Source organism: Anopheles moucheti, chromosome 3, assembly GCF_943734755.1.
Source record: "Anopheles moucheti chromosome 3, idAnoMoucSN_F20_07, whole genome shotgun sequence".
NCBI lineage: Eukaryota > Metazoa > Arthropoda > Insecta > Diptera > Culicidae > Anopheles > Anopheles moucheti.
In genome coordinates, this window is record NC_069141.1 from 18238247 (window position 1) to 18255202 (window position 16956).

Sequence of the window (16956 nt, forward strand, 5' to 3'; positions counted from 1 at the left end):
AACGAAAAACACAACCACAAACAACGAACGGCAAATAACGGAAAATGTCCCCAGCATCAGTAACTGGTCAGCTTCAGCGAGAAATGTGGCAAGAAACATATACCAAAAAGTTGATGCTTTTTCTAATCAGTAACCAAACAAAACATGTAGCTTCTAGCATTCGACCCATCGTTTTGGGACCAATTTCCCTTCTGCGAATCGATAGCGAAGAAAATACGGAGACTCACTTTAACAATACCAGCCCAAACCCCCCGATGGTTTGGCTTCAAACGGCAAAAACGAATATAGATTTCAAAACTTTCTACTACATAAGACCTCCAAGTCTGCCATTTTGCTTTGTTTCCCCCTATCATAACAGGGGTTTTGCCCAAAAGTAGCTGGCCAAAAGTTGTGCGTACCAAAAAAAAAAAAGAAACGAAATGTCATTCCTACAAAGTTTCCGTACGCCGCGAACTGTAAAGCACTTTTTCTCTAGATAAGAGCTGGTAAACAACCACAGATTGTTTCGGTGACTTTTGCTCCATTGACCAAACATAGCACATTGGTGTACGTGATGTTTTTATGCTCTCGTACGAGCATATTTGTGGACGTAAAATTATTCGCAGCACAGCACGCACGACAAACATGCTCCTGAAATATTTTGTGGTAGTGTAGAGAACGTTGCATAGCAAAAGATAACAAATCATCGTTTGGAAAAGGGGAAAGTTTCAGGAAAATCTGTATATATCCTTCAATGGATCGAGAAGCTTGTAGTACGTCACTAATATTTGCAAACGCTTGCACATCTTAACGAATCGATCGCCATTCGTCGAGTCTTTGAAAATGATCTTTGCTGACAAAGTGTGACCAGGCAGAGACCAGAGGCTTCGATTGAAACATATCCCATGCTGCAGTCACTGCACAAGCGTATGCATAAATAAGGTATCAAATTCGTCCATGTTCGAACGTTCGATGTTTCGATGGATCGTTCGAATGTTTCAGCGTATAGACACGCGAAAGCGTCTCACACTCATGTGCATCAGATCATTCGTCTTTACCCGAGTAAGGTAAATTTTGCATGAAATAGCATGTAAATTTGCAACATAAACAAACTCCTACCCCCGAGTTCAGCATCTTCAAACGTATATGTATGTACACCGTTGTGTACGTTCTCTGTCTCGACCGGCCATTATTGGCTCCAAAGTCCAATAAGCTAATGGATCCACGGCGTTCTCCTCTCGGTCTATCTTGCCCGCATGCAAGCGGTGTATGGTTAATGCAGTACAGGTTGTAAACATAAAACCACCGAACGGATGCTTTCCCTTCGCAAACATGGACCAACCCAGTGCCAAGGCTGGCTCGGTTTGGTAGACAAACACGGCAAAGGAAGAACATGTTCTCCCGAAGATTTCCACAGACACGAATGATGGGAAAATTCTTCATCTTATAATAGAATTCGTTTAATACATCCTTACTTAGCAACGTTCTTTAAATTGTTAAAGTTTTTATAAAATTGGTAAAAAAATAATGAAATTATACTAATAATTGTACAATATAAAAGAACAAAAATTTTTTATAAGAAACTTTACTTAATAATCTAAAAACCACTACAGCTTTTCATACAAAAAATGTTATGCAACACACAAAAGACTGACAAACAAAAAGACGGAAAAATAATTTGAAAAAAAAAGTTTTTTTCTCATCTTCCAAATCCTCAACCGCCATAGGGAATTCTCGGCCACGTTTCAAAAGGGAAGAGAAATAAACGGAATTACGTCACACATCTGCAATGCGCAATAATATAACAGGGAATCGACAGGAGAGCAATCAAACAATACGCGCGTTTGTTTACTTGCGTCCCGGTATTCCTTCTCAGGTTTGTTTATTTATTTTGCCTTCCCAAAGCTGGCCCAACGCTGGCATGTGCTCGAACGCAGCCCAACGGACGCGACGGAAAGGAATGACAACAAAAACCCAACAATTTCGGTCCGATAGAACCTCACAAGCGCGCTCTCCTTCGGCAAGGATTCTTTACGAGATCCCCGGCCAAGCGATAGGCACTTGAGGCGCATGCAGTTTCCCAGTTTGCCCAGTGTGGATCGGGTTGAATGAACAACTTCTAAGACGATCGAATAAAACCGAACGAGAATGAGTGAAGCAAAACATGCGCTTCTAACTGTGTGGCAGTAAGTGGAACAATTGTTTGGTAAGCGAAAGATTAAGATAAACGCCCCAAAAATTCGTCCAACCGGAGGATCATTTCCGCAAGCCCTTCTGTACATCCCTTCGGGCGGTTCTCATTCCTTACACAAGGCGCATTCACCATCAATTCCCGAGAGTAAATTATTAAGCACCCGAAGACCTAAGGATATTTGCCGCCATGTGTGGAAACCGAGCGCGTGAAAAGCATTCTGAGAGCCCCCTAAAAAGAAAGGCTGCACAGAACGGCGACGACGACGCCACAGCAAACAAAACGAAACGGCCGCGGGTACGGCAAGCAGGGAAAGCTACCATCGAAAAAAAAAGAAACGAAACCGCCGACAGCGAGACACGGTCAACTCTTTCATTTTCGCTTATCGCGCATTCCCATTCATTGGATCTGAAGAAGCAGCGGAGCATGCCGTGAAATGTGCACCGCCGTCAGCAGGACCCCATACTCCAGATGCCACACAAAAGGGACCTCTTCCGGCCGCTCTTTCACGGTAGTAGTTTTCGTGCTGACGGCCGGAAATGTCTTCTTGGATATAAATTGAATCCTTGCGGTTCACCGATGATGATGCTTCTTCCGGCCAGCCGTCGGGACAGTTGTTGCTGCTCGAGAACCTGTCCCCAGGCGGCAGATACACGGGCCAATAGACGAAAGAATGAACTCGGTGTGTTGAATGGTGGAGACTCGCTTTTCGCCATTCGAGCGCCGTTGTTTGACTTTCGGTGTGCCATCGTCGAAGGCACCAACGGGGGAGTTTTGCTTTCCTTTGGACAATACTGTGCCGAGACAGATCTGAGAAACGTGATGCCTAAACCACCACGGTAGTGGTCCACGGTGGATAAAATGATAAAAAATATGCTCTGTTTTCAGCAGAGCCTTCAGAGCCACTATAAATTCTATGCGGAGTTTCAAAAGGCGTGATAAAAGCAGCACACTTTTATCAAAAGAATGAAACATGTTTCAGGGTAAATCCCTGTCCAACACGGTTTCATCGACTACTAAAACGATTTTCATGTTATCCAAAGACTAGTCTACTGTAGCCTGTATGTTATATGAGCTGAAATATTATTTTAAAAGCAATGAATAAAATGTTGTGTATTCTATTCTATTGTTGCACTTCCCAAAGCATACACCCTTGCCAAGTACACAATTTAAGGAGCGTGTTGTCAGCCTGTATTCCAGTTGCTTCCCTCATTTAAACAAACCGCAATCCACTCGCTCTACCGCCGTTGCTCGCTGCGTCAATATCAATTAGCTGCGTGCTTGCCACTGCACACAGCGACCAGCAATAAAGCAATCGAATATGAACGTGTAGCCAAAAGCACACACATGCTAAAACTACAGCTCGCCGTTCAGCATGATTGAACGTTCGCATCCAGTTCCCATTCACAGACCCCGAAAGGGCCCAACAATGTACCGGGAACTTGAAGCCGGGAAGGCATGAAGAGGAAGAATGGAGGACCCTTAACCGCAACACTACGCACACACACAACAGTTCAGAGCTCCAGGAAAGCCTTTCCCGGTTCGGCATAGGGCGAGTACTGTGGCTTCCGCTACCAAGCCGTCGTCACTGGGTTAGTCGGTTTCGATTTTCTGCAACGTTGCGATGACGACATCCACCGCCGCATGCCCTTGCCGCGGCATCGGGAGGAAACGATCTGTCAATCCGTTTCGCTATCTTCGCGCTTCACTTTCAGCAGAATGATCGTCGTTCCGTGCCGTTACGCTTACGCAGCGCTGGTGAGCCCCGTTGCCGACGGCGTCCCTCTTGAGTGGAGGAAGGTGGTTTTGCGTCACACAATATCATGTTGGAACTGAATCGACCTACGGAAATTTGCGCTACTTGCGCTTGGTACTGAGAAATCTTTCATCTCATTTCCGAAATATCGAGGGATTTACTTTCAACCGAATCATTTCCGAAAACGCTTGCATGTGTAACAGTAAACCATTGCAAAGAACGCGAGAAATAAAGATCCAAGCTGACCGAGCTTACCACAAGGGAGCACTCATTTTGCAACTGAACTAAAAATAAACCCTCGATTAATCACGATTTCTACCCCAAATTTCCAACGCAACGCGACACAACCAACCCCCGTACCTATTGCATTTGTGTTTATTTTGTAAGCAGTCAGAACGAGAGCGAATAGTGCCGGGGACTGTTCCAAATAAAGGTGAGGCACATCAACTGTTATCCAGACAAATGACGCCGAATTAGCCGATTTTATTTACCTCTAGTTCTTCAAAACCCACCAATGATAGAAATTAGTCCACTCAGAGATTATAAACAAACGGCCCCGAAGGCAGGATAGTGTCCACGATGATCAAGGGGAACAAGAAACTCAAACAAACCAGCGACACACATTGTTTGATTTTTCACGACTCATAATTTCCCCGTCCCCCTAGGGACATGGTTGAACGATGAACTGCAACGGCATGAATCCCAAATGCAAACAAAACTGTAACAAAGCAATATTAAAATTGTGGAGGGTGAGATGCAATAGCATCTGCATTCAACCTTGACCATGGAACCCTGGAACGTTCAGCGGCGAATTGCGTTCGTTTGTGCGTGGAATCGCATTAACTGTACCATCGTTCCGAGCGATCGATTGATTGGATTCTTTTCCTTTTCAATAAGGTTTTTTTTTTGTTCGAATCTTGCTTTCCGCACATTTCTTCGCCTGTTTCGCATGTTCCCGACGTAAGCGATGGGGGCAAAAGATGCGTGGTCCCTCAATTATTTGTTTTGTTAATAGCTTCCCGTTTGCCAGTACGGTCGAGAAAACCGAACCCATGACGATCACCAGGGCGCTGTGGTGAGGATCGTTTTGCTGGTGTAAACAACAAAACGGACGGAAACAATCGCAGGACGGAAATAAACATTAGACGTACGCTATATTTTAACATCACATGCAAGGAAAATGGAAAGAATAAACGATGCACCCTCCAAAACAAAAGGGTCGTCCAACGACGTGTGTGGAGAGAACACCATCAAAGCCTTAATCGAAAGCATGAAAGTAGTACAAAGGGGGCCCATGAATCAAGTTCGCTCGCTACAGCCAAAATTCATGTTTGATCGTAAATTGAAAACATCGTTCATCGGACAACGAACAACCGCGATTGTATTCGAGAAACATTAAGGAGCACCGATATCTACGACGATGTGCTGCCGCTAAAGCGTACGCAGGTTCGCAGAGAGCGTGGTTCGCGATCTTTGATGTGCATGCTAACATTCGTTGGCAATTTGGTGTATTTTTTTGTTCTCCTTCATCCTTGCTGTACGACCCTGCAGCTACTCAAAACACACAACAGAAAATCACAGCTTAACGAAAAGAGTTCACACAAACACAGCCGACTTCTGCAGCAACCCGAGTTAAGCGCGGTTCCGCGTAGGTTCCCGCAGGGGTTAAAGAAGGCAATTTTTTTCAAATTATAAATTAAACCTACGTCGAACTCAATCAAGCAACCAGGCAATCGGGGCCTAGCACCCAACACAACTTCATACTTTTGCATGCCTCAAGCCACACACACAAAAAACCTAACGCAAGTATGCTTACAAAAGTACAACAAGGATCAACAGAAAGGGATTTCTACCAAAAATAGAAGCATAAACGATTCTTCGAACAGCCAAATATTGGGGCGGTGTGGAACAGGGCGCGCAAAATCATAACAATGCCACTTCCTTTGAAACCCCCGGCACACGCACGCATAACGGTGAGTTTTCCCGAGAAAAAAGGACTCCTTCCTTTTTGTCGTTTCTTGGATGTGTATAGAAACAAGCTTGGAAGAAATAAAAGCATCAAAATCTCAAGCACACTTCGCACACAAAACCTCAGAGAGCTCAGAAAAAACCCGCCTCCTTCCGTCGAAACCACCGGAAAAGGCAGCCGATCACACGCATACACATGCCGCGCGATTCCTTTTTTGTTGCAGAGCTGGCGCATATGAAATGGCTTTGTTTTACAACGCGCGTGCAGTGCCACGGGAAGTACGTGGCATTATCGTTTCTTTTCCGTCAATTTGTTGAACATGCAGAGAAAACGCAGTGAGGAATGAGCAGCTTGCTTCATCTGGCTAAAGCCTAGACACCATCCGAGACCCTTTATTCCTTTATGTTGACTTTTTTTTGTGCCGCTCTGAATACGAACACCTTATTCATGGAAAGTGGTATATCCTGTAGTTGGTAGTCATGAAGAAGAAACGCTGGGGAAACAAAAACGAAAAACAAAGATCGTGAATCCTCCACAAATACCACCGTTGACGGAGTAAGCGTGCGCAGTTACAACATCGGGGCAATTTGTAGACTCCTTCGACGAGGAATCCCCCAGAAACAAACCACTATATGCTACGGCGGAACGTTCCCACTTCTCCACGGAAAGCCATGTGGCTACCGGAGTTGCCTGCAGAGAAGCCATTGTGCTACGTGTTTTTTTGGCCAGTTGCATTCCGCTCGAAGAATAACGGCACGAGCGTAATGCAAAAAAAAAAAAAAATGTTTGGCCAAGTTGGGCAGAGGAGTTACCTCGCTCTCATCGTCGGCATCAGGCCGACGGTGGATATCCCGACGGAGGTCCTGCTGCCGTATGATGCGCTGGGCATGTGCGCGCTGTCAAAAGTGATTGGGATGAAACAGGGCCATCAGGCAGCATCATGCGAGCTCGGTTCGTCTGTATACGAGACTACGGCTTCTCGGAGGAGTAAACAACAACAAAAAAAACCCGGGAACTCATCCCTTCTGGTGGTGGATCTAGATGTCTTGCCCGCTCGGGATACGGGAGATACTAACGTAGTCGGAGGATTCTGAAATGAAACAGTACTCCACCTCTCCGACGTTGCCGATTAGAATGCCTTTTCCCTTTTGACGTTACCGCATTTGTTCTTCGGCCAGACCTTCCTGCAACATCATTAGTCAGAGGAATTCGTCTAAGAGATGACTTCAATGATAGCTGCAAAACTTTGCTCTCGGATGGGGATAAGACTACAACACCACGCCGGTGACATTAAAAACTTTAGAGCCGATGGAGACACACGAACCAAAGAGCGGCGGATGGTAATGATTCCGCGGTATATAGGTACTGACTGGCACCACATGTGCATGATGTGTTTTATGTCGACTACCGACACACATCACAACGCAAGCACAAGCGGGAACGTTACGAGCGAAGTTGTATCAAGTTTCGCTCGAGAAGAACACCGCCGAGATGGTGCAACCCTTTTCGGAAATGGGATTGCATTTATCGCTTCAAAATTATCAACTTAACTTTTCGTTTTAAAATTAATGTAGAAAAGATTACGAATATTGGCACCGACAACATGCATACCAGTGGCATCAGAGGACATTTTCGTACGTGCTAATGATACTGAGATGGTTGAACTAATGTTTGCTTGCTGGCGCACTTTATATGCTTCGAGTGCCCTTTTTTTAAAGCATTAAAAAACAACTCGAGAATTTTTATTTTTCGATGGAAAATGCCATGAATGTGAGCATAAGTGAGCATAAAAGCGTAAAGGAAAAGTAAGATAAGATACAAAACACCTCTTCGTAACTTTTAATCGCTAGTAAACATTTTTACGACCCAAAACCCAACGCCTTACGAATATCGCACCCGAGGGACGGTGCGTTACGAGAGCATCTATTAAATTGAAGAGCTCAATCTCGACTCATAAATTCGTATCCGCACGAGCCTCGAGGTTCGGGACTGTCCTATTTACCGCACATTTCTCAAGCGCTTTGGAATTGCGTTTTCGGTTACATAAAAACTATGACACTTTCGAGCGATCACACTCCAAATGTCACATGAAAACCGGATCACCACAACACTCTTTCCTCCATTGCGACATCACAGAACACCTAAACTGTCACACCCTTTTTTTTGCGGTGTCCGACCACGCTGCACGCAACCGTGGCCAGATTTAATTCTTCGTACTTGGTACTCCGGGTGACCAGCAATCGCCATTTCCTCCAACATAAAACAGGCGTGTAAGAAGAACAAACCCATTCGGTAGTTTTGATTTATGTTTGGACCTTTACCTTCAGTGCGGCCCTGCAAGCGGTTGGCCTTTAGGGGCGTTTTTCACGCCTGCCCCATCTCGACAACCCATCCATCGGCAGTTGGAAGTCGTTACACTTTTCTCGGGCTCGGACAAACACGCACACGCACCCATCGGAATGCACGACACCTTGTCAACGAGCAATTAAAGGATTACTGGTGGGGGGGAAATGATCATAATCCACCGCACCAAAAGTTGATGAATCGCTCTGCAACTAAGCAGGGATTGGTGGTTTGAAAGGACTGTTTTTTTTATCACGCGCACAACCGCGGCCACACCTCCTCCTCTCGGTCGTGTGCAAAGGCACGATATCCCTATCAACCGTTATCTCAAACGCTGTTGCCGCCCCGGCGGGAAAAGCTCTTCACAAACAATTAATTTAATCAACACAATCGACCCATTCCGATGCATTGCGTCGATTTTGTCGCTCATCTTTACGCTTCGTTTGGTGGCGCTGACGTGCCTTTAAAAGCGGGGGTTATTAAAGGAAATTTAAATGTGCAGCAAAACAAAACAAAAACAGGACCGCGCATTTTATTTTTGTTTGTTTTCTCTTTCGTGCGATATTACATCGTTCTTTCAGCCAACCAAAAGCGGTTCAATTAAACTCTCCGATGAGAATTTGTGTTCTTTCAGATAAACATTTATGTCAGCAGCAAAGACTTTCACGACGTAGCAACATCGACACCGCATCAGCACATCAGGATGCATTTTGTATGTTGCATGCATGATGCTCCATGATGTCCGAAACGTAAATGATTTTGCGACAGAATTAACAACGCATACGCTTAACATAAAGACACACCCAGGCGCGCAACAAATAACTGTGTGGTTTTGTGCGTGGTTTCGACCACAACCAAATGCCGACGGACGAATGGACGCTAACAAACATTCTTCGCCTGTTGGAAACATCGCGTGTGTTCTTCAGTTTTTGTCGGGATGCGATAGCAAATTTCCGGTGCATGAGTAATTAAAACCGACGCGCAAATGCGCACCACACTAATGGATGAAATATGGATCATCGCTAAATGCATTCCGAATAAACCCTTTCTTCCGTCGCTTCACTCCCGCATCTCTTGGCGGTTACGCCAAACGATGCTGGAATGTATGAAAAAAAAAAAAAAAACACCGCCATAGGTAGGATGCGAATAAATGCACATTATTGATGCCTACCCTCTTGTGTTGCGTGTGTGTGTGTGTGTGTGTGTGTGTGTGTGTGTGTGTGTGTGTGTGTGTGTGTGTGTGTGTGTGTGTGTGTGTGTGGGGGGGGGGGGGGGGCAGAGTGGTTTGTACTGCGCGGTCCCGATGCTTCTCGCCGGTGAAAATCGATTCATAAAACATGATCGCAATCAAACCCGCTGATTCAATTAACGAGCGGACGTTCGATATGCATCGTTATCGAGATTTCCCCGTGCGAGTGCCAGTTAGCCGGCCAGCTGCGATGGAATTCGACGGGAAGCGAGCACAACACGGGTGAAAAAGGCTTACCCAATCAACTTTAAATCCGACAATATTCATCTGTCGCATACGGCCCAACGGTTCTGGTGCATCGTTCAGAGCAACAAAGGGATCTGTTGGAATGTTTACATTGCCGAGGCGTGTGTGTGTTTTTTTAGGTGGAATAGGTTGGAATAAAACAAAAACTTCCAAAATGTTACAACAATTTTAGAACAAAATGAATTCGATTGAAAATCGATTGGAAGCATCGATTGTGTTGCTTACAGCATCTTAGAATTCAAACAACTGATACATTTTTTTATTATTTGCAGCAACGATAGAAAAAGACCCAATGGCGTAAAGGTTTTTATTAGTGACGATTTCCACACAACGGGAATGAAACCAAATCCCATCTGGACTCACTGTTCTCCTCCTTTGTAAGCAGAAACTTGGAATAACCAGACAACGAAAACATTCTTCACAGTCATCGGTTTTATCCCCTCATCTCTCAAACTCCGTCGGATCAATTGATTTGTACAATGAGCAAATCAACTTCGAATTTAGTTTTTGTGTTACATTCTGGCGCTAGAGAGATCTATCCACCAACGCACCCATAAGAGAAAAAACCTTGGGGTGCGGGAGGATACACAGCATCGTTACAGTTCTCCGCATGCCGCCCTCGGATAGAGGAAGAGCATGAGTCAGCTGCTACTCCCCCATCCCTTACAGCTGGCGGGGTAGCAACAACATGGTGTGTGGTTTCGGAACTGGAAAAAAAACCCCGACTCTAGAACCATAACCACCAAGACGTGCGAGAAGCGTGGTTCAAAGTTCACTGACTTGATGCGTGAACGCGCAGCAAGCGTTTTGGTGGATGCCCGAAACACGATGAGTTTTCGAATGCTTCTTTCCGATGGAAACTCATGGGAAATGAAATAACAAACTACCAAAGCCACTCATCATCCTCATCATACACCCATAGCAAGCCGAAGCGATCGAATCGATTCGTGTGGAAGAAGCGATACGATTACGTCGAGATATTCTCTCACTGTTTAGGGTCGATCGAAACCCATTGCGTGAGTAAAACGGAAATAAAAAGGATTTTAACGTCTAAATAAAATTAGCCACCCGTACATCCGACCAGCGGATGTTCAGAAATCACCAGAAATTCGTCTAAGCTTGAAATATGGCAATATCCCAAACAAAAGCACGCCCGTCTCCAATGTTTGACATGATGGCGACGGCAACCGGACGTACGGAACTCCAACCAACCATCAACGTAAAAAAAAACACACACACACACAGCATAAAACCTGACATTGATTTGGCCGCACATTTCAACAATATCATAAATCTGTCAACGAGCATTGCGATTTTTTCCGAACCATTCCGCGAACCAACGTGATGCTGCTGGTGCGCCGGCAGTAGCGCAACACAACACGCAAAGGCATGTCATTCCGGCGCAAAGAGTGCTTTCCGGGTTTTGTTCCATAACATAACAAATAGCATAAGCACGAGCGAACGAGCGAGCGCGCCCTCTCCGAAGCCTTGCCGCCAGCGGGTGAAGTTGAAATCATGCATGAATTGGGTGGCACTTTCGTCATACGAGTGACACTACACACTCCCGCTAGCCAAAGCCGTCGTTGTACGGCGGCTCTACAACAACAGGACAATAAATTCGTCCTTTTTCCGTGCGCCAACCTGCTACCAGAGGCAGGCACTGTTTCAGGGCGTGACACTTAAGCAAAACCGTGTACCATTTCGTGCAGCTTACGACAGGGAAATGAGTTTCCCTACGCGAATGAAGTTCGACCGTTTCAGCCGGGACAAGGCCTAAGCTTTATGTGCTTTTGTGATCGTTATTTATTTGTTCTCCTTCGTTTTTTTTTGTTGATGAGCTTCAGCACAAAAACGAAACACTTTCAGCTACATCATCGCTCGGGTGCCCGCGGTTGTTGATGGTCCACGGTGGGGTTTTTTTTTGTTGGTGTCTAGCAGCAGCAACAACAGTTCTATGTTGCAGAGCATATAACAGTGCAAAACTGTGTAATTCTAGCATCATCTGACAGTGAACCTTCCCGATGATCACTCAAGAGTGAAACAATTGCAGGCTTATCCCGTGTGAAGAGAGATGACATTTTCCGCGATTCCATGACAAATGTCACTTAAAAAATATATGATAGCACGTCGGATGACTAATGAGTCTATTAATGGACGTACCTTTATCTGAGCATGCATTGTGCAGATACAAATGGTACTTATTTCGTGAACTTCTTGCTACTATTACCAACAAGAAAGGGCCCTTCATAGCGCGTTATTTAAAACATTACCATTAAAATACATAAATCCCGATCTTCAACCAACAACAACTGGAATCTTCCCATATCTTGTGGCCACTTCCAGCGATCCAGTTTTGCGCATTGACACCATCTGTCACTGCGGGCGCGATAGCAATTACGAGTTATGATTGGCGCAATGCTGCCACCACGACTGGAGGGGGTTTGAGGACGGTCCAGCTTCTACGGTATTCATGAGCTTGTATTCCCCTGATGTAGCAAACCCCCATTTGCTAGCGATGGAATTCGTCTGGCAAAAAGCCGGTCCAGTAACCTTTCTACACTCGCAATGTTCTCACATTAAACCAGCGACCCGCTTGTGAGGCACGATTAACATTAATGAGCAAAATAGCAAAAGCTTAGAAAGAGTTCCGTATCCACCCACGGACGGTTGACAGAGAGCAAGCAAACGACAATTAATTCCAACCGGAAAACCACCAAAGTGGGATGTCGATCGGTACGAGAACTTGCACCCTCGGCGGTACCTATAGAGAGAAATGGCCAAACTCAAGACTAATACATAGAATTCTTCAGACTGTTGAGCATTTTTCGAACATTTGCAACGAGGTACGGAATTTCGTTTGCAATGGTACCATAATAAATTTTCATTACAGTCAATTTAAATATTTATGCTGCGTCTATGCAAACCCTTTTCTGCCACCAGATATTGCCCTATTACCAGTAATTTAATTCTCGCTCTGTACATACCAGAAGTGTGGCAATATATGGGTAGTTGTTCAGTTCCAGCATAGATTCTTCACATTTTACACAGCAATACCCCCCCGAACACCACTCAACAGCGTTAATCAGTTTCGACACAGCATCGCTCAATGACCAACTGACGTTAGCGTCAAGAAACATCTTTCACGTATGGGTCAGCCGTACCGGTTAAAGATCAAATTTATGCACGTCCCGTATTCTCGGACTGGCCTTTCTATCACACAATCTTTCTTCCTTCCGGGCCCATCCGCTACCGTATCACCCGGTTGTGGCCGCTGAGGGTGAGAAAAATCCATTCCCAAACATTCGTTTATTTAGCGTTTGTTTACATTAAGCCCTTCGCCAACGTACGACTTCCGGCCCAACGCGAGGCCCTGTTAGGCAGCGTCTCGCAAGACAGCATACATATGGTAATCATGCGCTATTCTGCTGCCTAACAGATGAGCTCGAATCGAAACCCGCTCGCCATCATTCCCATTCCGACCGAGGGAACTGGAATTGAAAATAGACACTTGGGAGACAGCGGCTTGATAGGCAATTAGTTCGCCGGAAGAACACAGAACCGGCTGCCGGCGCACGTCCGTACACCAGTTTGTTTGCTCCACTGTCCACTTTCAACTGTCAAAACTTCAATTGAATCGCTAGACACGTTGACATCGATATCATTTTACAGCGGTTGGAATAGCGACGATGAAAGGCTGAAGGTCTCGCTGCGGTTGCATTAATTTGGAGTTTAATCAATACGAACGGGAAACAGATCGATGATACACAGTTATATTGATTGATCTGATCGCAGTGGAAGCTAGACAAGTGTCTTAACATGAAGTTATAAAACAGATCCATCAGCAATTACATGTCAACCAACTCTATAACAAGTGTCTACAGGTATGTGAAAACAAAACTGCCATTATTCCCGGACCTCCAAAGAAGTCGTTTCTCTTTAAATCCCACTTTAATGCTACCACTCCAGGTCGATGTCTAATCTGTAGGTGAAATAAAAATATAATACCTACTAGACACAAATGCATAATCCCCGCGCCGTGCGGTGAGAAGCAAGAATGAAGATACCAAAAAGCATAAACCCATTCGAAAGCTTCATAACTGCTTAATATTCAAATATTTTGAAGGCACTTGGCGATGCCCTTAATGCCATCTTAAGGCTGCCCACGGCATCCGCGGTGTTATCAGTGTGTCATCGAGAGTAAAGACCATCCAAATAGCAATGCTCTACCAACTAACCGGCTCTATAATCCACAGCAAGTAACACTAACTCCTCGTAAAAAATCACACTCAGCGAACGGAGAGGATTAAGCAAATCCACGAACAATTAATGCACGAAGAGCTATCCTCCAGCTGCACAAATATCTTCTCAGAATGTTGTCGAAGTTCGCACTCTTTGAGTCGATTTCAGCCGACACATATGCAAATGTTCGTTGCTCTGGTTTGTTGGGACAACTGACCGAAATAAGATAGCCACTTAAAGCGATCAAAATGCTTATCGTTGACGTTAATCTGGTGCGCTATTCGAAAGACCCTCGAAGAAATAAAAACCATCGCTTCTTTTACTCACCGTTGTGACCCTGATTGGTGATGATCACCCAGAAATCGATTGTTTTCTCCGGGCCCAGCTCTTCGTAGTCCCACTTCTTCTTCACGCGCACCGCACCATTCGTTTCGACCGTCACCCAAGGGTTTTCGTCGCGTATCTTGAACGTCTCGCGGTCGGTTTCCTTCTCGAGCTGGAACACGTTGCGGCCCTCGGTGTCACCGTCCGCCTCGGTGAACTCAATGCGCTTCGTCGGACGAACCGCCCGCGTAACGCGACGCTTGTCACGCCGGTGCGAATGCTGATACTCGTGACCCATATGCTGCACAATCACCGGCAACGGATCGGGTGCTACGAACTCGATCAGTACGCGGGCCGGCTTTTCGCTCTTGAGGCTCGGCGTGCGCAGATCGTGCGCTTCCACGTCGACGAACAGTTCCGGGACGTCCGGTTCGCCGGCGAGCAGGAGTTCGCCGGTTTGTGGTACGATCACGACCGTATTGCTGGGGTTCGTTAGCCGGTAGGCAACCTTGTCGCCGTCGGCATCCTTCGCCTCCACGCGACCGAGACTGGTGAACCGTTCCCAGGTGACCGTTTCATTGCCGGCGGGAGTGGTCGCCTTGACGCCTGTCACCGTGAAGCGATAGTCGGGTTTCCCGAAAACGGGCCTGTTGTCGTTCACATCGGTAATGTGCACCGGTAGATGAATTTCCGCCTTGTTGATGCGCTTCGCGTCCGTTGCTTCGATCGCGAGCGTGTACTGTTCGCGATGCTCACGATCGAGTGGCTTGGCCGACACCAACCATACGCCGTGCTTGCGCGTATCATCGATGCGAATCGTTAGCCCGATCGTGCCAGTGCTGCTATCCTCGAGCGCAAACCCATCACCATCATTCCCGCCGACGATGCTGTAGATGACCGTCTTGGCACCGCGTGCCGAGTTGGCCTGCAGCAGCGGAATGTCCCGAACGCGCGTGCCCGCCTCCTTATTCTCGCTCAGCTGACCAACGACATCGGTCAGCATGGTCGGGAAGTGCAGCATATCCTTGCGGTTCATCACGTACAGCTGCAGCTGATGGGTGGCGGTTGAGTTGGGTGTTTCCTCCAGCACCACCAGCTTTACCGGTCGGTTCACCAGCGGTGACAGATCGGCCGTCGTCATCACCAGCCCATCCTCCAGCACGGTAAAGTACTTGGAGTAGTCCGTCTCCAGCAGCCGGTAGTTGAGCGGCTTCGACGAGTAGGACGAGATCGACGAGAACGGCGAGTTCGGACCGGTGAAGTTGGCGGTGAACTTCTGGATGCTGTACCCGGGATATGTGTCGTGTGGCAGCACTAAGCTTATAAAGCTGTTCGTTGGATCGAATTTAAACTCCTGACCTCCGCCCACACTTCCACCACCGGCCTGGTGATGATGGTGATGCTTGCCCGACACAAGGGCCACGTTAACACTACACACTAACACTAGATATATGGCTAACACGAACACACTGACTTGCTTGGCCGATGCACTACTGTGACGGTTTCTAGCGGATCCACCGCCATCGCCTCCACCGCCTCTCGAGGCCCTCGGGGCCATGCCCACGGGCCGCATTCTGTTAGCGGCTCCGAGGCTGCACATTATTTGCGCCACCACCTACGGACGCACTCTTTCTATGCACTAGTTTTTCACACACTTTTCACAACACACACACAAACGCGGCGCGCGCGCGCGATAGTTACTTCTCCACTAGATAGGAAATGACTTCCTCACACACACACACCTAGCTTAAAAACAAGAAAACATAAGAAACAACATGAAAGATTACACCTTTTAAAAACACTGAAAAATAAACATATATCAAGCACACGATGCACTGCACTTTAGGATTTAACCACACAACCGCGAACTTCACATGATTCCTAATGTGGCGGCACTAGCTCGGCTTACAAAACACTTTTCATATTACGCGATTCAAAGAGGGTGCTTCAATCGTACATTCAAACGCACAGACGCTTGGGAAGAAGGTTTCTATCATTCATTCTATCGATTACGACACCCATATTCCGCATCCACTCCCGTACTGCGATCTGTAAATGAGAAGTGAAAAAAAATCGACCATTAGTGTGGGTTAAAACAGCAGCTCGAGTCCGAAGTGGTGGTTGAACAGCAGAAGAAGCCCATTAAGCGCGGCAATTATAAGTGATCGATCGAATTTCATTCATCCGTCCCCGATCGCGATGGTTACCTAATCGATCACACATATATACGAGGTTCTGAACCGGGCCGAAGTTTTCCATCCAAGTGTTGGAAGTTTGCCTCCAACTTCAAGTTGCCTTAATTATTGTTACCACGCGTGTGATCTAATGCCTGCGAGCATGTGATCGTGAATTGAGGTTCGTTTTGCACTGTCCATGCAGGAAATTGAATATGCTTCCTCCAGCGTAACGATCGTCAGCAGGATGCACACTGAACTAACGAACGAAGGGCTGCTCGAACTCGAACGAAACGCATATAGCTTAAAACATTACTGCAAACGCATGTTTGCACGGTTAACATGCAATCAGACACCAATAGAGAGAGAGAGAGAGGGAGGGAGAGATAGAAGAGAATAAAGTCCAACGTCAATGGTACTGGAACGCTAAAACACATGGTCGCCAGATGGGAATAGTGTGTGCTAAAAAGATCGGTTGAGAATCTA

At 46.3% G+C, this 16956-nt stretch overlaps 1 protein-coding gene across 2 annotated transcripts in view; it reads right to left on the reverse strand.

Moving 5' to 3' along the window:
• Nucleotides 1-15896, reverse strand: part of LOC128305548 (neural-cadherin) — a 190735-nt gene extending 174839 nt beyond the window's left edge. For both annotated transcript variants that reach the window (XM_053043045.1, XM_053043046.1), the window contains exon 1: nucleotides 14300-15896. In XM_053043045.1, coding sequence (XP_052899005.1) covers nucleotides 14300-15896 — 1597 coding nt within the window. The remainder of the gene's footprint in view (nucleotides 1-14299) is intronic.
• Nucleotides 15897-16956: the final 1060 nt, after the last annotated feature.